This window comes from Babylonia areolata, chromosome 20 (assembly GCF_041734735.1).
Source record: "Babylonia areolata isolate BAREFJ2019XMU chromosome 20, ASM4173473v1, whole genome shotgun sequence".
NCBI classification, from domain to species: Eukaryota; Metazoa; Mollusca; class Gastropoda; order Neogastropoda; family Buccinidae; genus Babylonia; species Babylonia areolata.
Window position 1 is genome coordinate 13,497,241 of NC_134895.1, and position 27,329 is coordinate 13,524,569.

Sequence of the window (27,329 nt, forward strand, 5' to 3'; positions counted from 1 at the left end):
GACTGTAGCTGCACACAGCGCATAACTTAAAACATCACCATGGCAGTAAAAAAACAATGGAAACAGCGAACATACTGTTATAAATCATTCCAATGCAGAAAGAAGGCTTTAAAAGAACATCCATTCAAAAATGATTTGCCGAAAGTGATTTGATTGTTGATGTATTTTAAACATAAGCTTTTTTTTTATTCACAGAACACAAGTCTAAAATGTTGAAGAATGTCATCATTCAAAAACTCCATTCTAAAGACTACTATCTCTAATGATGATCTGGTATCTTGAGTACTTTCAGAAACAAAGAACACAGGAAACCTGATATTTTAAATTCCACACATTTTTCAACTGGTGTACACATACATGTGCTTTATGTGTGCTGCAGGTTTTGCACACTGGCACATTCTTCTTGTGCATGTAACAGATATAGTTTACATCCTGCAACAATGTTAATATCATGCATTGTCACATTATGATGAATCTATTAAGTCTATGTTAGTGAATTTGTAATGCATTTTGCATCATAATATGGGAAAATTGCTGGAGGGGGAAAAATTAAAAGAAAAGATTTTTCAACAATAATATATAAAATCTGAGGTGGATATGATTTGACTGTTGTGATATCAACATTATATGCAAATACATGACATGTTTGCACATATAATTCTTAACAATACCATAATTCTTAACAAGACCAAATAAATATAACAATCAAATGAAAGTATTAAAAAAAAAAAAAATTAAGAACATAGACAATGTCAAAAAATAAAAACAAGCCTGTCTTAAACACAAAATATTCATGATAATGTGTGCTGTGCACACTGAAAACACAAGACAAAAAACTTTGTCAGAACAGCCAAACACACGTGCTCCACACTGTTGGTTGCCACAAAGTGGATGTATTTTGTCCGTGCATGTGCACATGTACGCCTGTACCCATGCAAGAACAAACCTGGTCTTTTTTGTTGGCTTGCTTTTTGATTTATGGCACTGTAAAAATAAACACTTCATTGCAAAGAACACTGGAGTATGTTCAAAACAAATCCAACTCACTTTTTACTTTCAAATCTGTATGTACAAATTTGAGCTTTTCCACATTGCCACTGGAAGCATTAATGCTTTGAAGACAAATTCACCAAAATGTGTATACTCCAGTGTAACAAAAACCAAGTTGGAAAGTCATCTCTCGTGTGCCTTCGTCATTCTATGGCCAAAACTGCAGTACAAATAAGGAAAGGAAGGATGCAACATTCATATCTGGTCAGTTACAAGAGAAACGCATAAGGAAAACTAGTGGCCAGGCCTGTTACATGTGGCACTGCTGAGCCATGAAAAAGAAGGATCTGGAGACACTCTTCTGACCCTGTTAAATATTCAACAGCTGCTGGCCTGACCAGCTGTGGAGAAATCAGTAAAGTAGACATAGTCTGAAAGCTATCACAGAATGGTTAACCCTTTACTAGGCAAGAACAAGAAAAACAATCCTTGGAGGTGACATTAGAAAGCAATACTTAGGAAACTGGGGATGAGAGTGTTGAGAGAATGAACTGTCACAGATGATGCTCTCCTCTTAAGACAAAAGGTGGTCGAGAGCCATGGAAACACCATTTCACAAACAGAATGGAATCCTACACATACAGACAAACACCCTGCTGAGGAAGGAGCAGAAATGCAGCGGCCACAAGCCTACAGTCCACCTGACCCTGATCTTGAAGCCAACTCCACATGGTGATGGACGGACACCACTTTAAAAAAAAAAAAAAAAATCCCAACACTGACAGAAATGTTTGAAATTCATGACTTTTCCAGCTCTACCGTCCTCCACACCACTTTCTTCATGAGACCCCCTTGTGTCTGTCACATACCAAGGACACAAAAACTATGCAGTCATTACGAACTAATAGCTAGTGCTTAATTCATGACAAAAGGCAGGAAATTACTTATCTGGTACCTGTGTTCAAGGTGATGAGTTGTTATCTGTTTTCATTCCAGTGGCCAACTCTCCTCACATTTCAACACAAGACATCTGTGTCTTTATAGTGATCCATCATTGTGAATGTGATGGCTGCCTCCAAATCTGAAGGGAACCACCTAATTCAGTATGTGTGCACATGCATGTCTGTCAATGTGATCACACAGTGTGTGTGTGAAAATACCACAAACTAAACGAGTATTATTTAACTGCACAGAGCACTGGGGGTAACTGGGAATCCATGTTCCCAGCAATTCTCAAGCAACCCAAATCTGTTCAAAAACAGTGATGAGCAGCACATCCACTTTGAGCCAATGCAGTGCATTCTTCTGACAACAGCACAAAGACCAAAAATTTCCATCTTCAAACTGTACATCATTACTGGAGTGTGATCTGATCTGAGATGTAACATGTGATTTGTGACCACAAAAAAAAAAAAAAAAAAATGGGTGGAGGGTGGGGGGCAGATTCTAAATAAAAAGCTGACAAATTAAGATCTTTGCAGCTTGTGGCAGGAACATTCATTGCTGCTAAAACTGTCCAAGTGTGTCAGTACTGAACCAGCAAAAACCGAACAGAACTAAACGCAGCTATACATAACCTAAAAGTGAACACATGAAAACCGAAAACAGTAACATGAAAGTGAAACACGCACACACAAAAAGCCAAGTTAATGTTTGTTTGTTTTTTCCCAGTTCTAAATACATACTATGTCGTGTCTACTGACTGTGACCACCTCTCAAGGTCACATGGAACGTTCACACACATACTGTTTCATGCTATGTCAAATCTTTGCAAGATGTTCTAAAGTCCTTGAAGGGAAAGGAAATTATGAGAAAAGGAACAAGCAAACAAAAAGAACCCACCATCCTCTGATAACTCTACTTTTCTTTCTTAACCTGCTCAACCTCCTTTTTAATCAATCAGTGCTGGCTTGGAGGAAAAGCAAAAATTTACCATCTTGAATGAAAATTAAGTGCAACCAGAACCATTATTTCCACTGATCTGGGTGTTTCATGTTGATCAGTGCAAACCCTGTGGAAACTGGTACCAGCATGTGCAAGAAATAATTGCCTATGCAAACAGAGAGATTGTTCCCAGTGGGTCATTTTTCTAGGTGACACAGGGACTCCAGCATTTTAGAAAGTTTTCAGAAACCTTGTGTTGTATAGAAACATATATTTCATTTTGTCAAAGTCAGTTGTGTGTTGTTGTTTTTCCCTGAGTCTCAAAGTCAGTCATCTTTTTGTTCTTTTCCCAGTCCAGGTAATAACAATTGAGTTTCTTTTCCAGTCCATGTAATTCATATGAAATAATTCATGATCGATAAGCTAGGAGTTTTTTCTCTCAAGACTGATCCTAATTGTTTTCAGAATGAATGAAAACATTTTCAACAGTCAGGACAATGTATTACCATCAACTGAGAAGAACTTATGGCTAAAAGGCATTACACACAACATGCAATACCAACAAAACAAATCGAAACAAAAAGACCTGGATAAGCCAGATGCCTGTCATGAATCGATAAGTATAGGTAGTTTTGTTCCCTATTTTAATCACAAAACAGCAAGAAGTCAGCTTGACTATCTCTAAAACAGACACAAAGGAATTGTACAAACATGCACAATGAACAAATTAAATCCACAAACAAAAACACAAATGATTCAGAAAACAAACTTACAACATATAATGTGATGTGAACACACTTCTGCACACACAGACGCTAAATCAAACACACAATTTGAAACATTTAAACATACACACAACACAGCAAGTGATGACAAAACTGTATACATATAGACACAGACCCCTGGTAAAACAAATGCATGAGCATTTAGCCTATGTGGCCAACACACAATGACCAACACTAAACAAGGTAGGATGCAAGCAAACATTCAAATACTATTATCAAAACAGGAACCTTTGCACAAATGATTACTTCTAAAGTGAAATACCAACACTCAAATATTCAGTATACAAAAAAGAACACACAAAAACAAAAAAAAGACATGGAAACATTTTGAAACATAAATCATTGACCAACAAAGTATCTTACACCGAACACAAGTCGGCAGTACCCTGACTCCAAGGATTTCTAATCAAACCCCTCTTGGCAGTCTTGAGAGAACAAAAATACACCCCCCACCCACCCCCACCCCCCAAAAAGTCACCACTAATCATTGGAAAAAAAGCCTGTTATGTGGAGAATATGGAGTATACCTTCCATGTTATTGGGCATCTTCTCCAAGCACAAAACTAATAACAGATGATGTGAAATGATTTGCTTCCAGTTGCTTAAGACCAGGCTACCCAGACCATCCTGTTGGCAGGATCTACGGTACACACTTAACTCAAGACTGCCACACATTCAGAAACAGCAGAAAACAAATAAGGACACACACACACACACACACACACACACACACAAACACACAAACACAAAAAAGACAAACAAAAAGAACCACAGCTGAAGAAACGCACACACAAAAATAAATCCACCACAAGAAAGATGAGTGAAATCATGATTTTGCAGTGGCAGTGAAAAGGAGAAAAACAACTGTCATAATAGACTGCACCTTGTAACCACTGTACTCGCATGTGGACTTCACATCCAAGAGTGAAGCAAAACACCAGTACTGTGCCTTCAGCAATGTTATCTATCATACTGTGTGTACACAAACGAATTATGAACTGTTACCGACGGCAGAAAACTTAAAACAATTCAACACATTTCATTCATCACCAAAGAAAAAAAAAAACATTGTGAAATGTGGAATTTGCACTTCTCATACATCAGAATATTTGCATTTTGTGTGAATTTTCTAACAAAATAAAAAGAACTAAAACAAACGATCTGGCATCTTGAGTTTGTGCTGTATCCACGAAAACTGGAAGACAGCCATACGCCCAAAACATGACTCTGCTCACGGCAAACAGCTAGGACAAAGTATGTACAACCTGTGAGTGGTCAATTGATGAAACAAATACATCCCGAAGTGTAATACCCACGTCTACAAATTGCGCACACAACGATTAAAAATACGCTGTGGAAGCACGCCTGCACACCACAAAAATCATGGTAATAAAATTATGTAATCATCTTCTGACTAGCAACAACTAGAAGACGTAGAAATAAATATGATTTGAGGAATCAAATAAAACACTACAACATTTGTGCATAAATAAACTGAGGACAAATGAGACAGACATAGACAGGAGACAGACAGACAGACAGGCAGACAGACAGACAAACTGACAGACAGACATACAGAGAAGAAATCAAGACAACACACTGGTGTGTGTGTGTGTGTGTGTGTGTGTGTGTGTGTGCATGAATGTACGTGTGTGTGTGTGTGTGTGTGTGTGTGTGTGTGTCTGTGTGCATGCAAGCACACAAGAATGCGACAAGACAATGTAAAACCATGAGTAGCATGGAAGCGGCCAGGAACAAGTGAAAGGAGACTGAAGGGGGCTGGGTTGGTGTGGGGGGCGGGCAGAGGAATCCAGAAAAGCCGTCCGGAGAGGGAATGGTGAAGAGATATGGAGGAGGAGGAGGAGGAGGACACGGCCACCTGGTCTGTCCCCTCTCGACACTAACCCTTCAGGATCCTAAGTGTCTTTCCAGAAACTCCTTCACGTCCTGCATCTCCTGTCAGACACAGACACACACAGCAGTCAGTCCTTCCGTCCCACAGCCCCCACCAACCCACCCACACATCCCACACGGGGTAACAACAGCTACTCATCATTTAACTCATCCAGCCCTGTGCTCTGGCAGCAAAACTTCTTTTCAATAAAACGTTTTTCATGTTCCTACATATATGCATAAAATGCATGGGAGAGGAAGTTACTTCTACGGTATTTCTAGCTGTATCCATGCATGTCAATTTTTGGAGTGAAAAAAAAAACAAAAACAAACAAATACAACAACAACAAAAAATGATTAATTTTAGTATATTTCCTGTGTTCTTCCTAAACTGGGGAACAATGTATCACCTAGGACAAGAGCTATAAATAATACTGTTGTACCTCTTGAACTCTTGAAGCATGCAATACCTTGACGCTAACGGCAGAGAAAAAAAAACCCAAAAAACTATCAACACAAGAAGAAAACAGTTCCACAAAAATTGGGGAACACTATATATTTATCTCACCTCTGGGCAAGAGCTGTGCATCATGCTGTTGTAACTCTTGAACTCGTGTTTTGAGTTGAAGGACTTGATGAACTGGCCCGTCTCCTTGCCCCAGGTGAAGCGCACCAGAGGGTCGTGTGTGCCGTGACACTGCAGGACTGGCACGTCCTTGTTGTACTTTGTTTCCTGCCCACACCATACACATACAGTCTTCCCTTCAAGGGGAGGGGCTGTACTTACTTTCCTGCCTACACCACACACTCTTGTTGTACTTAGTTTCCTGCCCACACCACACACTCTTGTACCTAGTTTCCTTCCCACACCACACACTCTTGAACCTAGTTTCCTGCCCACACCACACAATCTTCTTGTACCTAATTTCCTGCCCACACCACACACTCTTCACAGGCAGGTCAACCCACCATGCACAGACACACCCACACACATTAACACACAACACACACACAACACACACGTCCAACACACCCACCAACCACCAATCACTGTACCTTGTCATTCATGAGCACTGTATGCATGGGGAGCCAGGTGCTAAGGGCCACCACCCCTCCTATAGGCTTGTTGACGGCGAAGGCTGTGTACAGTGCCACTGCCCCACCCTGGGAGAAACCCCCGATGAAGATTCGGTCCCGCGGAATACCGCCCTTCACCTCGCTCTCCACCAATTGCTGCACTGAAATCCAGTACATTTTACTGCACTTATTTTTTACTGTTGCACTATTATTACTTTGGCACGACAAACCAGTACCCTTCAACCTACCTCTCTGACAACTGCTGCACTGAAACCCAGTGCAGCTGCACCTATTTTTACTGTTGCACTATTATTACTTTGACACAACAATTCAGTGCCTTTCACCTCACTTTCCACCAACTGCTGCACTGAAATCTAGTACAACTGCACTTATTTCTACTGTAGCACAATCATTACTTTGGCACGACAATCCAGTACCCTCCACCTCTCTCTCCACCAACCGCTGCACTGAAACCCAGTACAACTGCACTTATTTTTACTGCTGCACAATTATATTAAACAAAGATATAATAACCGCCTGATAAGTAATCACACACCAAGAGAAGGATATACCATGTCCTTAATTTCCAGTCATCTAACCACACTCACAAACACACACACACAACACACACACACACACGCGCACGCAATCATACACACGCACACACATGCATACATATACATATATGTGCACACATCCACATCCACACAAACACACACACACACAGCCCCCACTCCCACCCCACCCTCCACTCACACATGGTCAGACATACATGTGTGTGAAGCTTCCTTGATGCCATCCGTGTCCTGCGGACTGTTCATGTCCAGTCCATAGATGTCAAACCTGTCAACACACAGCACATCAATATTGTTTTCTCCATGACTGCCAGCACACAGCTAGCACTGTTCAGTCGTCACCGTGCCTGCTGATAGACACAGCAATAAGTTGGTTCTTTTCAAAATTATCAATATTTACTTATCTATTTTAGTATTTATCTATCTATTTATTCATTTGGTTATGTATTTATCAAATTAATCTATTCATTCATTTATTTGTTCATTTCTTGGTTTAATTATCCATTTGTTTATATATTTGTTTCTTTACTTATTTTTATATCCAATTCTTTAAATACAGAGAAGTGAACTTCACAACTGCTAGAAAATAAAACTGAGAAATGTCGCAGTTCAACTTTCACTGAAAATGAAAAACAGACGTACACACAATCTCAACCAACGTTCACAGGATCTGTAAGCACAGAGTTGTTGTTGTTGTTTTTAACTGAGGTCATCAGACTCTAAGATATGAAAACAAGCAGGGCAATAATGTAAGAACAATTTTCATCAGAACTACACACAGAAATATCACCAAGCTGTCCAGTTTCCATTCTGTCTGCCAAAACATAAGAAGATCTGGATTCTACATTTCAACAACAACAAAATTCAAGAAAAAAACATAAGACTACTTGGGTGTCATAATCAAAATTGCAGTTGCACTCACACACAGACTGTGTATTTCCGTGTTAAAACAGACTGTGTATTTCACTGTTACACAAGAGCTACATATACAGACAGATAATGCTCATTTCTGCTGAATAATGACAAACCATCCAAGGCACAGGGAGATAATTGTTTTATACTTAATCCAATCCTCAGAACAAAGCATTGCACTGGAAACCACACAGAAAAAACGTGTTTTCATTCCTCACATCAATGAAAACTCAAACTTTGTCATACAGACCTGGAACGCAACATACAAAATTAATGTGCATCTTCAGAAAGAGAGTTCCACTCGTACAAAACATGAAACAGACAAATAGTAAAGAGAAGAAACATGAATGAGAGAGAAATGTGAAAGAGAGAGACACAAAGAGAGAGAGAGAGAGAGAAAGAGAAAGAGAGAGAGAGAGATATATATTCTTTTTAAACAGACAGGCACAAGCAGTGAGAGACAGAAAGCCAAGTACTTACCAGGACGGCATTTTCATTCCCGCGTTTAATGTGACTGGTTTGATTGGTCTGCGAAGCATAAAATGAAATCAAAGGATTAACCAAATAGTGTAAAAACATTAACATTGGTAATACTTTATACAGTAAATGTGTTAGTATCAATTATTACACATGGCCTTTTTAAAGTTTAAGATAAGAGAATGTTTGGGTTGTGCTTGAGGCATGTATGTTCTTATGAGGCACATCAAAAACAACTCGTTCCAAAAGAGTAACTGCATGCTTTCATCTGCAGTCGTCTAGGTATGTAAATGGTATGGCCAAGTGCAGTGACAGCAAAATGGATTTTCTGATGGGTGCAGAGGCCAAATAGTTTGAGCACTGGATTCTCACTCGAGTTTCCTGAGATCGATCCCCATCACACCTGGTGGGCTCAAGTTGGAGATTTTTCTGATTTCCCAGGTCAACATATGTGCAGACCTGCTTGTGCCTGAACCCCCTTCATGTGTGTACACACACATAGAATATGCATGTTAAAGATCCTGTAATTCATGTCAGCGTTTGGCGGTTTATGGAAACAAGAATATACCCAGCATACACACTGCCAAAAATGGAGTATGACTGCCTACATGGTGGGGTAAATAAACAAAATAGACATACACCTAAAATATTTTACATGTCTGTGTGAGCGTGTGTGTGTGTGCATGACTGAAACCTGACTGAATGATATAAGAAACAAATGATGAGCACCCAATGGCAGCTGTCAGTCGGCTCTAGCCAATTAGGCAGTGTGTTGTGCAAACAACTCTGTGTTCGTAAAGCGCTTCGAGTTTGGTTTCTGACTGAAGACAGGTGCTATATAAGTATCCATATCATCATCACCATCACTGAACAAAATTATTTTTTTCCAGTTTACTTACAAACAGATATCTGGTCTTCATACACACCAACACCCACAAACTTTGTTTTTCTTTGCAATGATTTGCCACAACTGATCATCTCTGATAAAGTGTCACTCATTCTCCCTCCTTTGCACACACACACACACACACATACACATGCATACACATGTGCACACACAACAAAAAAGAAGTAACCATTTCACCAACTTTAAGTCCAACCTTCTCCACACGTCACCCCCAGGAACCACTTGCAAACCATATGCAACAAATGCAAAACCACCACCATCAAACAACACTTACGCATGTGGACAGACACATTTTATATGTTGTAATTTCAGCATCCGAAGCCCTGTTGCCCATCCGTGCCTGGAAATTGAAAAAAATAAATAAATAAATGAACTCAATAAATAAATAAATAAGTATTGCCACCAATACATTGTTTAACATGCAAGAGATGCCAATAAAAATACACTGTGCTTATTATATATGTATGCTTATGCTCTCTATCTCCCTCTCTCTCATTCTCTCTCTCTCTCTATCCAGCTCCTTTCCTTATCCCTTCCCCCACTCCCTGTTGTTAATTCCCCCTTGGTATAAAAGCTTAACAGGCTGTTGTCAATTCAAGAACAAAAAAACCCCAACAATGACAAAAACAACAACAACAACAAAAAAAACACCATTATTATTTCCTTGTCTGTTTGTTTCTCCTCCTTTTTCGTCTCCTCTGAAAACCTAAGTGCAGTTCCGTCTCTTTATCAAAATATAAGGTCAGAAACACAAACACTGCACTCTGACACACAAAAATTTTGAAGCTTCCTTCTGGATGATTGAAGTGTATCAGTTTTCACAATAAATTTCTCTGCATGGAATTTAGCCCCAGCTCCTCAGGGACAGCAGGTCACTGAAGTGTGGAACCACCAATGTTCTGTTTTCTTTCTTTTTTTTTCACCACGTTTTACTATCAAAGAGGTGGGGGGTTTTTTCAACAGAATTGTGACCAGGAACAACCTTTCTGTTGCCATGGGTTATTTTTCATGCACAAAGTTCATGACGCACATGGGGCATCGGTTTGTCGTCTCATCAGAAATACTCATCCTGCTGTACATCAGAAATTCATACACTGCTAACTTCATCTGCTTACTTTAGTTACATAAATTTACAAACAATACAACAAAGCACTATCTTGTATTGTTTCGCTTTCAAAAACATTTTAAGCTCTTTTTATCCTCTGAAGCTTTTCGGAGTTTTCTCTCACTGTAACACACACACACACACACACACACACACACTCACTCACTCACCTCTCTCTCTCTTCCCTCTCTCTCTCTCTATATATATATATACATAATCTCTCTCTCTCTCTCTCTCTCTCTCTCTCTATATATATATATATATATATATATATACATATAAATATATATATGTATGTATATATATATATATATATATATATATATATATATATATATATATATATATATGCCTACAGGTGCAAATACCTGACAGAGAATTAAGACCAAAGGAGCACATATACAGGTGCACATGACAAATTGTCTAATACCTCCTGTACTCCACATCCCATCACTATACCAGCAGCATTCTTCTTCCTCTCTCTTGACACTCTCTCCCCCCCCAACCCCCACACTCCCCTACTACAAAGGATGTATGTGTGTATATGTGTTCATGTGTGTGTGTGTGTGTGTGTGAGAGAGAGAGAGAGAGAGAGAGAGAGAGAGAGAGAGAAAGTGTGTGTGGGGGTGAATAATGCCTACATGTCTGAATCACCTTGTAGTGAGTTGACAATAAACCAATCAGAAGAACAGGTGCACACAGCCTTAAATAAAAAGACGATCACATAGACCAGAGTAATGAGAGGGCAGAGACTATCAAAATGTACAGGAAAACAGAAATAACAAGTCTGGGTTCAGTGTCAAAAATCTGAAATGCCATCCCAGTCCATTCCTCCATTTCTAATAGTCAGTGTCATGCCGCACTTCTTTGATGCCAGGTTTGTCCTGAATCACAGCTTATACATGAAAAATCTTAGCCAATTTGTGTCAAGTGTTTACCTTGCCAACATTTTGTCCACCTATTTCTTGCGAAATCAGGGGCTGAAAATGCACTTTCGTTATGCTGGAGGAAACAGAATGGCATAGACGAGGGAGAATACACACACACACACACACACACACATAAACACACACACACACACACACACACACACACACAAACACACATACACACGCACACACACACACACACACACACACATTTCAAGAGAGCGAGAGAGAGAGAGATTGGTACAAGTCAAAGAGTTACATATTTCATAAAATTTTGATAGCAGGATACAGCCGAGAATGAGAAACAGTGTTTAGGGGGTTTCTCTACACTAACATTCATATAACAATTAAACAAATGAACATTTGCATGTATGTTTTACATAACTTGTTTTGAAAATATCAACCAAAAATTGAATATTTCAATGTAGCATTGAAGCCATCTGTCATGTTAAGGATATAACTGTCATGAACATGATAAACTGAAAATACACCACTGTTTAGTTTTTGCTCCTTCAGTGCAGCGTTTTTATTATTATTATTATTATTACTGACAGCAACAGCACTGCATGCTGAAACTAACGAGACTGCAATGCTCAAAAAACAGCAGTTGGCAAAAATGGTACGCATCACAGTTGGAAGACTAAGATTGACAGTAACCTTCAAACTGAATCAACATCATTCCAAAACATCCCTTAAGTATTTCCCCCCCCCCCCCCCCCCACACACACACACACACATGTGCGCACATGCATGCACAAGCACATACATAATACAAACACACACATATGCATACATGTGATGCATACAAAATACACATACACACACACACACACACACACACACACACGTGTGCACATATTTTCGCACTCACACACGGTCTCACTCTTGCACATTCTAGTTCTCTTTCTCCAAAGATAACATAACTCATATATGTTGACAACGGTGAATTGCAAGAAACTGTCCAAGCAAAGGTAGGAGCACACTGTGTACACGCAATGGCACAAAACAAGCACAAGGGTGTGTAGTTAGTGTGGGAAAAAGTGAAGAGAGAGAGGGAAGGGATTAATTGGGAAAGAGAGTAAGAGATGACATTGGAACAGATCCAGCCAGAGAGAGAGACAGAGACAGTGACAGCGAGAGGAAACTTAAGAGACTGAAGAAGGAGGGAGTGACTACGTCTGAAAAGAAAAAAAAAAAGAAGAAAGTTTTATTGTGCAGTTTGGGCCATAAATCCACAGCAAGCCTTCATTGATCTGTCTGCCAACTGAAAATGGTTCCCAGTGACAATGTTTTGCTTGCTGGGAGAAAGCTCAATTACCACAGCTGAACAATACTTAACATTTGAAACATTTAACGGGGCAAGCCAGAACTGGGGTACGGACACACCAACGGATGGACAAACAGACAAAAACACACACACATACATGCAGAATTTCAGAGATAACTTCCATCTGGGTATGTATATGCTTGGGCGTTTGTGTGGGTGTGTGCATTCACAACGTGTGTGTGACATATGCACATACTAATTACGATTGAACATGCATGCGACTATGCATATGTATGTGAGTGTTCTGCCCCCCACCCCCTCCAACCTCCACCCTTAACTCTAAATCATATTATAATTACAAATATGAAAGGTAATGATCAAAAGGAAATAATGGTGTTTTTCTTTTTTTCTTTTTTGCTGCGGGTATGAAGGGCTGTGGTATGCCGTTCTGATAACCATGGCACCACCGCAAGTGTGTATACATTTATACACACAAGAGTGTGACAGATAAACACACACACACACACACACACACAGAGAATGTGATTCTGAACCCTGTTGTCAGAATGGAAAAAAAAAAAGTGTCTGTAGCTTTAAGCATCGACGAACACAAGACCACGCAACATTTTAACACAGACTGCTCCAGTAAGTTTGGCATTGAGCACAGCGGGTGGCACCAAAGATGTACACAGTCGATGTAGTCACTGCCAATGTCTCACAGCAAGAAGTCTACCTCAGTAACCGATGGCTTGAAAAGAAGTGGGGAAGATGGAAGGGGTGTGAAGTGAAGTTTGGAGGGAGTAGAAGGAAGTGGTGGTTGGATGGTGTGTGTGGGGGGGTGAGGGGGGGGCATGGGGGGAGAGACACATACACACACACACACTTTGGACAAGACATGTTACATCTATTTTTGCCAAGGAACATGATGGAACCATTTTCCCTCACAGTGGCTCCCTCCTCTCCCCTACCCTTCTGATGCATACTGAGACATATCTCTCTCTGTCTCTGCTGGTTTGTGACTGACAGTCATGTGGCATCTGCCACGCTTGGAGTAAAATTTGTTTTAAACTCCTTTTTCATAACATAAAACCCATATCACTGTCAGACAAAACTATTGTGTTTACTTTATTCTTTCCCCCATACCCACATTAGGCATTTTATTTACCTATCAGTTTTATCTTCTTTTGTATAAAACTTCACTTATTGTACATAAAAAGTCCAAAAGGATGTTTTATTTCATTAAAAAAGATCAAAGCACAAAGGAGCAGCATTGACTATTATTATGTTCTTTCCTTTCTGTTTCTTCTGTTCACTTCTGAGTTGTCACTCTTGCTTTCTCAGTTTCAGATATATATATATATATATATATAGAGAGAGAGAGAGAGAGAGAGAGAGAGATGTGTGTGTGTGTGTGTTTGAGTGTGTGTGTGTGTGTCTCTGTGTGTGTGTTGATGGGTGTGTGTGTACATGTGTGTGTGTGTGTGTGTGTGTGTGTGTGTGTGTGCTTATCCACTTGTACTTTTGAGGATGTTATTCTGACAAACCTTTGACGGTAAACTTTCACACATATCAGTGAAAAGCCGATTATATTTCCTTCATCCGGGTGCAGGCTTTCAATGAACAGACAAGTCATCTTTTCTTTCCTCCAATCAAATGTCTTGTTTCATATGGCCCTTGCAGATGTACACCAATGAACAAAGGGACTCAGCAAGTTTCCTTCTCGACTGTAATTCCCCTACCATGTGCTGACTGTTCACACCAATGAAAAAAGGGACTCAGCATGTTTCCTTCTCGGCTGTAATTCCCCTACCATGTGCAGTGTTCAAATGACGTGACATGTGATCTTCCGGAAATGCGTCTTTTCCTATCACACTAATGCAAACACAATGTCCTCACAGTCTGACAGGGATCTGGTTTCAAATGAAGATGTCTTTCTATACAGACAGTAGAAACTGTTGCAGGCATTTACTGTGTGCACATGTCCTCACCCACACACCACACACACACACACAAGCACAAATACATGCTATACACATGATCACCAAAGAGCGCTTGCACAAATACCCATGCATGTGCACACAAATGACATCAAGGTCTTTATTCTGCTTTTGTGTCTTTATAAAGGTCTAACTGAAAAAAAGTTTCATTGTACATGGATAGGTAAGTTAAAACACACATTATTGTAACATGCACATTCTGAGTATCTGCACACATGCACCAAGTAATGCAAACACACACACATTTGGTCACGCTCAAATGCTTATATACACACAAACATACACACCCACTCACACACCCACACCACACATGCACACCCCCACACCCACACACAAATACCACCACCCACACACACAAATACCACCCCCCACACAAACTATTCAACTCTATTGTCTACCAATTTCTTTGTCCCCAATTTCCAGTTTAAAAAAATAATAATAAAAGAAACCTATAAATGACTGCAACAAAGGAAGGGTGCACATTACAGCAGATCCCTTTATGGTAGGCAAGAAACCTTTAGCCGGCTGAGGCCTTCTTCCCTGTAAACAATCGATAGCATCACCTTGGCTCTCATCAATCCACTCCATCAGCGCTGGCTTTTAGGCCTGAAATGGCACCGCCCTGATCAAAGGACCCTCGCCTGTCTACAGCTGCTGGCACCGACTATGCTGCTTTCTTTTCCTTTTTTTTTTTTTTTTTTTTAAACTAACATATCTAAATGTCCGTTACACTCTCTTCATTTGATTTTGTTTTGAAAACTTTTTTATCTGTCCCTTCTTTTTCTTTTTTTTTTTTTTTCCTAAGTCTGAACAAATTCCACTGGCACTGACTATGCTGTTTTCTTTTCCTTTTTCCTGTTTTGTTTTTTAAACTAACATGGTTAAATGTCCTTTATACTCTCTACATTTTAGTTTGTTTTGAAAAACTTTTTTTCTGTCGCTTCTTTTTTTTTTTTTTTTTTTCTCATCTGAACAAATTTCGCTGGCACTGACTATGCTGCTAATTTTTCCTATGCTGCTGTCTTTTCCTTTTCTTTTTTTTTAAAAACTAACAAGGTTATATGTCCTTTATACTCTCTTCATTTTATCTTAGTTCAAAAAAAATTAAACTAACTTTTTTTTTTCTGTTGCTTCTTTTTTTTCTCTTTTTTATTTTTAACTAAGACCTTTATTTAAAAAAAGAAAAAAGAAAAAAAAGACCTTTAAACTCTCTTCATTTCGCTTTCTTTAGAAAGCTGCTTTTTTTTCTTCTGTTGCCCCCCCCCACCCCCCTCCCCCCCCCCCCACACACACCCACCCTTTCCAAGTCTGAACAAATTCCTGTCACAGCCTTTGGGGAAATGTCAGGCTAACAAGCTTCTCCCTTGTTGTTGTCTGGGGCCATCGAGTCAGTTTAAGCACACCCAAGATGGCTCATGGGTTTAGGTGAATTAAGTTTCCATAATCATAAGCACAGAACTCGGCATGACATTTTTGTTCTTCCTTTCTTTCTCCTTCTTCTCTCTCTTTTTTTTCTTTTTTTTTCCTCTATTTATTTGGGGTTTTTTTGTTTGTTTGTTTGCTTGTTTATTTTCTTTGTTTTTCAGGTGTGCATGAATATGTGACTCGATGCAGAAATAAGAGGCGATCTGTAACTCTGTGATCTTGTGAAAATAACTCTTTCCATTGAATTGTGATCAGCAAATAACTCTTTCTGTCTGACTGTCTTTTGTTTGCGTGCATGTGTTTGTTTGCGTGCGTGTGCTTGCTTTTCTTTTCTTTCTTTTTTTTTTTTTTTTATCCCCCATACAAGACTACTCCAGGATTTAGATAAATTCAGTTCAAATTCTGTTGAGACAAATAATCAAGGAGGACCCCATGCTCCTACTCTCTAGCAAGGTGCTGACTCAGAAGAAGTGTGTGAGTGTGTGTGTGTGTGTGTGTGTGTGTGTGTGTGTGTGTGTGTGTGTGTGTTAGTTGGCCATTCATTTAATGTGTACAGACTTATGCGCTTATGCGAGTGTAGTGTGTGTGTGTGTGGGGGGGGGGGGGGGGGGGGCGGGGGGGTTGAGGTGTATATGGTGTGTGTGTATGTGTGTAAAAATATGTGAGAGCGAGAGACAGACAGACCGACAGACACAAAGAGAATGAGAGGCAGAGAGTGAGTTGGGCAAGACAGACAAAAAGAGGGACAAAGAGAGTGACAATAAAAAGGGAAGAAGTGAGGAAAGAAGAAACTCTGATGGAGAAAAAAATGAGGAAAAAAAATGGAGTGAGTGAATTAACAGAAGAGAAAGACAGAGTCCAATCGACAGACAGACGGACAGAACTGATAACAGAACTCACCCTGTGTCTCCAAGCCCATGAAGGAATATCAACTGCACACAGATAAAAGATGGTACAAATGAATACCAACCAACATTAGAATAAAATAGAATTGAATATGTCTTTATTACCAAGTATACCGGGGTCACAAGGAATATAGGGGGGGATAGTACATAAAAAGGTACAAACATAAATAAATAAAATATATAAGAATTTGTGGGCACGCGCACACACACACACACACATACATTTGAACATAAGCTGCATATCACATGTGGATGGGACTGATGACTAGATCTTCTGGTAAGTGGCTCTTGATTGCACAACTCTCTTTAATCATACTGGATTTGTTCAAGAGACAGGGTATTGACTGCTTTTGGGAAAAAGCTATTGGCGAAGCAATTGGTTTTCGTCCTTATACTTCTGCACCGACAACCAGAGGGGAGCATCTCGAAAATCCCAAATGCTGGATGTGATTCGTCCTGACTGATTGATAAAAGTTGTCTAGAGAAGGTAAATCATTGTAATGGTAATGATGATTATCATTATTATAAAGAAATCCAGATCATACTGAATTGGTGAGCATCTTTTTTTTTCCTGATATATATATATATATATATATATATATATATATATATATATATAAGCACAGCTCAATGCTCACCTTGTATCAGAGATTGACAGAAGGTTACAGTTGGGCCAACGGCGAATTGAGAGCTGTGTGATCAACTGTTTCTACACTGCAATGGGAAATTATTCACAGCTTAGTCTTTTGTGAAGGACTTGTGTTTCTAAAACTTGGAGATTAGATTGCTCTGGCTCGTAGTGCTGCAGCCTTGGAGGCTGGTTGGCCTTTGGGAATAATCCCCAACACTTAACTGTCCGAAGCCTCTTGGCTGAAATAGTGGGGATGTAACGTGGGCATGACACTCTCCACAGTAATCAAACTTGCCTCCTAGATCTCTGATGTTCTGATCATCATAGTCAGACACAACTGACTATTATACAATATCAAGATCTGTGTTGATCAGTAGTGACTACTGCCTGTTTTACATTGAAAAACTCAAAAAGATATGGTTTCTTGTGGGGGAGGTGGCATGGGGGAAGAGAATGAGAATGGAAATTTCATCCAAAAAATTTACAGGCACTTTCAAAGGTAAACTCATACTGTATCTTTATTGTTTTTTGCAACAAAATGTCAAATTCATTCAACATTCAGCTTGTCTCCATCATTTCACTTCTTTCAGAAGAAACGCTCCTGTATAAAACCTTCCCACTGATGCCGTTTCAAAAACAAAACCAGACTGAAATGATATGAATTCATAAGGGCAATATGTGGTTTAAAAACAAACACACGCACAAACAATGCACATTAACTTTCACCCCTGACACACAACTTTCAGCATATTTATGCAAGTCAGCATCTCTCCTGATGCTCAAAAGCTATCAAACAAGAAAGTAAAAATTTACCTAAAAACAAACCTGGAAAAAAAAAAAGTCCTCAAAACTTTTGTTGTCTACTGTGTCAGTTGTTGATTGTTACAAGCACTGACTCTAACCATATTTTTCTGTCTGCAGTGACTATTGATCACAGTCTCTGCGTGTTAATGGTGGTGACATTTTACTTTGGTCGAAGAAATTCCAGGCTTTCAGGTCTTCAGAACTACCATACTTTTCCTTTTCTTTAGTACTTTGATATGTAATACATGTGCAAACTGAAGGCTGGAACTGATGACATGGTCTTCTTCCCCAACAGTAACAACACCAGGAAAACAAGAGAGGCAAGGCCTTCAAGACTCACTTGTGATACACTTAAAAAAAAAAAAAATTCTAATCCTTAAAATGTGTTCTGTATTTGTTATTATAAAGCTTCGGGTTAAAAGAAAATGAAAAAAGAAAAAAAAAAGTCCTAACGGCAGATTCGAATCCCGCGTGTTCAGATGAGAAGAAACTGTCTTATCCATTACGCTATCATGGCTCCTTAACTGACGTTCAAAAATATAATATTTAAACATGCTTTTTTTAAAGGGCGATAAATCGATTGCGGTATTCGCAGTGAGAACACTGTTCAAATCATATTATTCTGGTGTATCTTGGGCATTCAAGAAATCTTTAAGGACAATTAAAAATTCTTTTTAAGTCTGCGGTAAAGGAGATGTGGCTATCACCGCAATCACACTGCAACAGTTAGCCGTTTTCTCTGGATCAAGATAGATGTACAAGTTTAGTTACACCTGGTTGACACGGTCGATTCAATTTCTCTTTTCTGTTCATTCTAGTATTATAGTTTTAAAGTTGATATGAAAATTGAGTATTTTGTTAAACTAATAACATGTAGAGCCAAGTACAAGTACTTCTAAACATATGAAGTAAAAAGGACTTCATTTTGAGAAAAGTCAAGACTGGAAATTTTTGCGTTTCAACAATTCAAGGGTATTAACTCTCATGGTTTATTATCTTTAACTGACTTCCGACTGATTCTATGGATATCTTTATGGCAGTTTGGGGCATAATCCAGTAAGTGATGAGGCCTTCACAAATCTTTCTCTGAATAAATATTTAATGGTCTCCTTCTCCAACTTTCCATCACATGTTACCGTGTATTGTTGATTGAATATAGGACTGAACGGGCAGGTCAACAACTTGAAACAAAATGGCGACGTTCGCGTTCGTGAAGAATATGAGCACGCGCTTTGAATGTGTATAAATATGTGTATGCAATTGATTTTTGCCCATGACCTTCTGGGCTCAGCCAATAGATCTATAAAGTCCACTCGTTGTATTGATTTTAGTATTTTCCGAAAAAGACCACTTGGGTGAATGAACATAGTGAAAGTCCCGTACGCTGAGAGTAAAACACACAAGCTTTCTATGTATTGAGTATAATTTCAAAATGTAATGTTTAAGATGAGAAAGATCAGTTAAATGCAAGTTAAGTCCCCTAGCATTAATTACAGATTAATTTCCCTTTTTCACTATCTGCACCAAAACGTTTGCAAAATAAATATAACTGCCATGCTTAGCAAAAGAAGTTCCTGTTTGAACAAAAAATGATAAAAATGACTGCTCTTGTTGTAGTGTCAGAATATCAGATCAAAGCGCCAAGTTTAGAGAATACAAAAAATATAAATATAACAGTAAATGCAGTTTGCACATAATTTGGCTTCTTTTTTTAAATTTTTTTGTGCCTATCCCAGAGGTGCAATATTGTTTTAAACAAGATGACTGGAAAGAACTGAATTTTTCCTATTTTTATGCCTAATTTGGTGTCAACTGACAAAGTATTTGCAGAGAAAATGGCAATGTTAAAGTTTACCACAGACACACAGACACACTGACACACACACACACACACACACACACACAACCAAACACCAGGTTAAAACACAGACTCACTTTGTTTACACAAATTAGTAAAAAAATAAAAAATAAAAAAAAGAACAAAAATTCAAGGAGGTAGTGACAACAGATCGATCCACATGTGCCAACAAATGAAATGGATGACCAGAGAGAGAGAGAGAGACACTGGGGGGTAAAATGTGTTGATAAATCAATCTGAACTCCCAGAATGAACTGTCTGTGACCCGAAGACCAAGAAGATCAGGTGAGGGGGAAGTCATTTCTTGACAGGAGGTGTGGGTGGATCAATAAATGTCCACACACACTGCTATGGCCACTCACTGCCCGGTCATGAGTCAAGCCCCACTCCAGGCGAGATCAATACACTGTCCCCTACCCTTCTTCCCTGGTGCCGCCTTCTGCCATATTTCAGTGCCTTTACCAATAGGAAAGTGCCGCATATAACCATCACTACGCCCTAAGTGCATATAACCACCACTACTCTCAAAGAGTGCATAACCACCAAGACTCTCAAAGAGCATATATATATATATATATATATATATATATATATATATATATATATATATATCCACCACTACTCTTTAAGAGGATATCACCACCACTACTCTCTAAAGAATATTATATATAACCACTATTACTCTCTAAGAGTATATCACCACCACTTCACAGGAAGTCTACGTAAGAGACTGATACAGAGATTTGTTAAACTAACACCAAAAACAATATGAATATCTTAATAACGATCATACCATCTCCCACATAGGTTGTCAGGTTTTGCAAAAGATTAACTGAAAAAACTTTTCTCCATTCATTCTTTCTTTTCTTTTTTCTTTTTTTGGGGGGTGTGGAGGGGGGAGGCATGGGGGGCCGGGGGGGGGATCAGCTGATGATGAACACACATACCTACGCCTACACATGCACACCAGGTCTATCTCAAACATATATAATGGTCCTATCCCGGTTAAAGCTTAATATTCTTGAATCACAATACTTCAACAACCCTCAGAATAATCTCCATTGTCAACACACCACATGCAGGGTGTTGAAAACAGCAGTAAAGCAAACATTAAACAACAGTTTAAACCTAGTTTGAACAGTTGTAGAACTTGTGTGGTTCGTAACTGCATCAGCAGAAATGTATTCAAAAGTAAACTTATCAGACTCAGAGTTCTTATATATTTTTCACAAAAACATACCTCCTTAAATCTTAAACACTGTATACAATAACTACATAACTTACCTCTCTATATAAGAGATTATACAAAACAAGTGCAAGAATGTGTGCAGTACATAACTTACCTCTCTATATAAGAGATTATACAAAACAAGTGCAAGAATGTGTGCAGTACATAACTTACCTCTCTATATAAGAGATTATACAAAACAAGTGCAAGAATGTGTGCAGTACGCAGTCTGTATGAATTCCAATCTCACTGGCACATTTTCAACTCTTTTTTTAGTAATACAAGTCAAAAATATAATTCATCTTATTTCATTTCACTCAGCAAATCTGTTACTAGTGTCAGGCCACTACTGAGCTTGTTTCTCATCAAATTCACTTAGTTCAAATTAATAAGGCCATTACTGAGTTTGTTTCTCATTAAATTTAGTCAGTATAAATTAATCTTTATTGAAAGTATAGATAATCATAATGATACGACTCCTGTAGACTAATGGCAGACTAACCTTCGAACAAAAAAACACACACTTAATCACTGATCAAAGTAAACACACAACTACAGGTCAGTGCAGACTCAAGACTATAGAGTATAGTGTAAGATCTGCCATTTAAAGTAAATTTGTCAAATGAAGTAAATTCACTGTTTCATGCATGGCCCACTTTACTTCTACTTGTCACCAATGTCAGTGTCATAGATGGATATCTATATATGGCTGATCAATATGAACATCATTGCCCTGGATTTTAACCCTGGCACAGAACCAAAAAAAACCTATGTGTGTGTGTGTTCACTTTGTCCTATGCACACCACATGGGGAAGTGGTGTTTTAAAATTTGAAGCCAACAGTGTTAGGAGTGACTGAATATACTAGCCTCTGAGCTTGAGAAAACACAATTTAATGCTTTCCCAGATTCTAGGATTTCTACATAAAAAAAGAAGTCAATAAATATAGTCCCCTGAAACAAAGCTCATCTCCCCCCCCCCCACCCCCCCAAAAAAAAGAAAAGCCGCAAAGTTCTTCAAGTAAAATGTAGAAGTCTATATATATATGCACATGTATACACACTCTCTCTCTTTCCTATTTGCATACATACACACAGCAAATCATACAAGAATCCACACAAACAAGGGCGAACAATACAATGTCCTGCAAGTCTGACATTAAAGACATTAACCCATTTAAGGCCATGTTAGGTAGAGTGCACATTCAAATACTCTGACCCCCCGCCCCCCTCTCCCACATTCACTGGTCCCTACAGGGTAACAATAAATTGAATAATGATTCATAATTAACTGATGTGAGGGAAGTGTTGAATTGTATTGTATATTACTCTTTTCTTCACTACAGATTTCTCTGTCTGAAATTTGGGCTGCTCTCCCCAGGGACAGCGTATAACTACACTGAGAACACCACCTATTTTTTTCTGCCTGCAATATTTTTTTTTTAATTTTCCTATCGAAGTGGATTTTTCTACAGAATTTTACTAGGGACAACCCTTTTCTTGCCGTGGGTTCTTTTACATATGCTAAGTGCACGCTGCACACAGGACCTTGGTTTATCATCTCATCCGAATGACAAGCATCCAGACCACCACTTGAGGTCTAGTGGATGGGGAGAAAATATTGGCAACTGTGCCAGGATTTGAACCAGTGCGGTCCCATTTTCTCGCTTCCTAGGCAGACGCATTACCTCTGGGCCAACACTCCACTCTTTGTCACTTTATATGTTTCTGTTATTAGCATTAACACTAAATAACTGGTACGTTACTGACGCTGTGACCCATGAGGCAGGAAACGAGGGGGTCAGTGTTTCTGACCCCCACTTTCCCCCCTCTCAGCCTCAAGTGACCGCCTGGCAACAGATTTCTCCTTCAACTGACATGATCCCAGGCAAGATGCTGGGGCTATTAAGTCCTCCTCAGACTTAAGAACTTGCGCCCAGCTCTGCAGCATGAGGCCTGGAAAATGTGTGTGTGTGTGTGTGTGTGTGTGTGTGTGTGTGTGTGTGTGTGTGTTAGTCTGGATGTGTGTGTGTGTGAGTGCGCGTGCGCACAACACTGACAGCACTCGCTCCATCTTCCCATTCCACTCACTCAAATGGACCAGTTTCTAACTTCTTAAAATTTCAGTCATTACAGTCATGTTCTGATCTCTGAACTGAAGTATGGATATTTCTGGTTATGAATCAAACTATATTAATGTTCAATCTTAAACAGAATCAAAAGTTTCAAACACAACTCACAAGATAACTAGAACCTCAACAGCCCTCAGCAGCAATAATATCATCAATAATCACAGTGGTAGAAGTGCATATCTGCATATATAATGTATATATTGAAAATGAAAGCAACACTAATGGGTTTGCTGTGAAAGAGTACAACTACAAAGCCTATACTGACTGCAACAGAATGTGGCACAGATGGTAAAACCCAACACGGATATAACAGATTTTGTTTTGTTTGTTTGGGTTTTTTTTTTGTGTGTGTGTCTGTTTAGACAGGAATACACTACAGGACATAAAGATGGGGAATCTTCAGGAAGGCAAAACAAAAGACCACTTGTCATTTTTAACGGTAACACTCAGGACATAACTTCACAATATTTTTGCTATCAAAAGTCCTAAGCTATTATACCAATAACACTGGTGCTATATATATCCTGTCAGTACTACCAGTAAACATACTGATGGTACTGCTGTCAAAACTCTTTCCAATTCAGACAAGTCACTTTCGATATATGTAAAATTTTATCATGTCTATACTTTCACAGTCTGGCATTGGTATGGGAGAAAATCATCTTTTCTACATAATTAATGCCGAATTATACATATCAAATTTAAAAAAACCTCACCAACAACAACTCAACAAACAAATGCTCACATAGATTAATTCAAAAGAAATAAACAGAATAGTTCATTAAAAACAAAGTGTGAAATGGATACCATGGGTAAGTAAATTCTTAAGTATATACATATATTGGGGTTGGTGTTAAGGAGTCGAAGAGAAGCAACATTGTGGACAGAGGGGATGAGTGCATTACTGACAAGGGTCTATCATTGGGTGGTGATTGAGGAGAAGCAATGTCAATGTGCAAACAGTGTCACAGTTGGTTTCTCTTCTGTTCTCATGTATGATGAAAGGAGCCACACTATCATAATCCATTCCTGCCACACGGTCATAATCCATTCCTCTATCTCTTCTCTATCTCACCTTCACTTTCCTTCTGAGGCATAAACTGATTAAATATCGTCAGAAGAAAGACATCTGAGTAAAAGAGTTGAGAGAAGGTGCAAGATAAGCCAAAGGGAACTGGGAAGATTGAATGCGGAGTTCATTCACACAGCTAACAAGGGCAAACTGATTTTCAATCAAGTTATTGTATTTCAAACTTAATTTTTTTCAATCATACATGACATGCTGTAACAGGAGGAGAACTGGAACTTTCCTTGCTTGCTTTTCTTTGGGATTGTTCAGAATCATTCTTTTTAATCTATTTTTCTTTTTCAACATTCCAGAAACTTCACAGTTCAGATGGGTGTTTGCTTTCAAAACTTTTTGTTTGATTGTTTGTTTTATCTTACTTGGTTTTGGGGGGAGGGGGGTTGGGGGAATTAGTATGTTTGGGTTTTTTTTTAAATACTAGAATAGTTTGCTAAATAACTTTTATCATGTTCTCTGCTCCATCCTCACACCTTTCATTGTAGTTTGTCTTTCCCTTGAATTTTCTGTTTTGTCTCAAACCAGACAGTGATAATTCAGACTAGGGAAATTTAACTTTAAACTATATCAAAGCCATAGAACTAATTGGGAAATAATTAAATTCTAGAATTATGTTGGTGAACATTGACCATTTTATATAAGGTATAACACACGAACAGTAGGACACCTTTTTTGGGAGGTGGAGGAGGGTGGCGGGGTTGATGCTGGGTGGGGCCTGGTTTCCCCTGGCTGAACTAGGGGGCTTAACGGTCATACATCAGCATCAGATTATTAGAGCGCATACCCCATTGTGGATAGTTGCCCTGTACAGGGATTACCACATGAGAATAGACAAAACATGTACACATGGTGCACTGCATGCACAAGCATCCTCTCCTGACCAATCACTAATTTCCAACTATTCTTTTCAGAATGGAAAAAAAAAAATAAAAAAAAAAAAAAAAAAAAAAAAAATATATATATATATCCTCAGCTTTTGATTTTGAAGGAATCAGATTCAAAAGGTACCATAACGAACAACAACAATAACAGTTTCAGTTTCAGTAGCTCAAGGAGGCGTCACTGCGTTCGGACAAATCCATATACGCTACACCACATCTGCCAAGCAGATGCCTGACCAGCAGCGTAACCCAACGCGCTTAGTCAGGCCTTGAGAAAAAAAAAAGTGAATAAATAATAGATAAGCTTACATAAATAGATAAATAAATAATAATTATAATATAGAAAAAGGTAGTAGTAGCAATAATAATAATAATAAAATAATAATAATAATATTATTATTATTTTATTATTATTATTATTAATATTAACAAAATCATTACAACACATTTTCATTTTCACTTTTTATTTTACTCCTTAGTCCTTGGTAATTCACTTCGAGCTGAGAAGACTTGATCTGAGACAGAGCAGACTGCTCCCAATTACTGATGATTAATTACTTTAAAAGACTGTTGGGAGTTTTTCTTTTCATGTATTTCAATTATTTGACACTGTCACTGTCACACAGACAGACAGACAGACAAACACACACACACATACACACACTATGATCACATGAGAATGGTTGAAAACAAAACAAAACATATACACACGTACACAACACATAATTTTGAGATCTTCCCCTAAAAATGCTGTGATGACATATAAGCATGTTCACTTTCTCAGTTTGCTTAAAGTCCGTGTGTGTGTGTGTGTGTGTGTGTGTGTGTGTGTGTGTGTTGTGCATCCTGTGTTGTGTGCAGATGACAGATTCAATTAAACATTATCATTATATTCATCATCATTACAACTGCAACTGTCCATAATGTGTTACTACTTGAGAAGATCTAACTATGATCTGTCCTAATGTTATCTTTGATTATCAGGTATATATATATATATATATGAAATGAACATCCATCGCTTGTGATTATAATGTGAATAAAACTTGTCTCTTTCCTTCTTATAAAGGAAACTTGGAAAATATGCACAATGTCAAGTATTTACTAACAGCATCTCGAACACGATCGAAACGAATTAGTGATTTAGTCTTCCAACAGTCAAGTTTTCCCCCTTCAACTGTTTCAGAAATTGACAGAAAAAACGAGATCGGTCACAGACTGTTACTAAAGAGGATCTCTCTATCTTCAGTCAAACAATCTTAAACTCTTTACGGTGTCTTGTTCATTTTACAAAATTCATTCAATCAATGGTCAGTAGACTCACTGTGGCTGTGTGATCCTTCTGAGGCTGAACAACTGCGGGTGGGTTCATCTCCTGCGATGAACGTGCGCCCATATAACGTCTAGCAGTGGCCAGGTACGCGATGACAGTAAGTGAAAATAGAGCGACAGCAGCGGTCAGTACACGGTTCGGTTTCTGATCAAGCAAAGGAAACCCGTACATGAAAACAGAACCAGCCGATGATGTGTTGACTCGCCTTCTGACGCAGACACCAGTGTGCGTCACGTGTGAACTGGCGAGAC

The 27,329-nt window shown here is 38.8% G+C and overlaps 1 protein-coding gene across 1 annotated transcript; it reads right to left on the reverse strand.

The window, feature by feature from the left end:
- Window positions 1-148: 148 nt before the first annotated feature.
- Window positions 149-27,291, reverse strand: LOC143295222 (acyl-protein thioesterase 1-like). Its single transcript, XM_076606796.1, has 8 exons — window positions 27,070-27,291; window positions 17,124-17,155; window positions 9,775-9,840; window positions 8,597-8,644; window positions 7,402-7,472; window positions 6,609-6,790; window positions 6,121-6,285; window positions 149-5,615 (listed from the first exon to the last, which is right to left on the reverse strand). The coding sequence occupies exons 1-8, from the start codon at window positions 27,247-27,249 to the stop codon at window positions 5,568-5,570; spliced, it is 792 nt and encodes a 263-aa protein (XP_076462911.1). The 5' UTR covers window positions 27,250-27,291; the 3' UTR covers window positions 149-5,567.
- Between the last annotated feature and the right edge of the window lie 38 nt (window positions 27,292-27,329).

Bases quoted from the DNA above. Each gene is read 5' to 3' on its own strand.
- LOC143295222 (XM_076606796.1), bottom strand. From the start codon at position 27,249: ATGTACGGGTTTCCTTTGCTTGATCAGAAACCGAACCGTGTACTGACC. The intron at 17,156-27,069 runs GTGAGTCTACTG...ATCTGTGTGCAG, and splicing joins AGAAGGATCACACAGCCACA to TTGATATTCCTTCATGGGCT. The intron at 8,645-9,774 runs GTAAGTGTTGTT...TATGCTTCGCAG, and splicing joins AAATGTGTCTGTCCACATGC to ACCAATCAAACCAGTCACAT.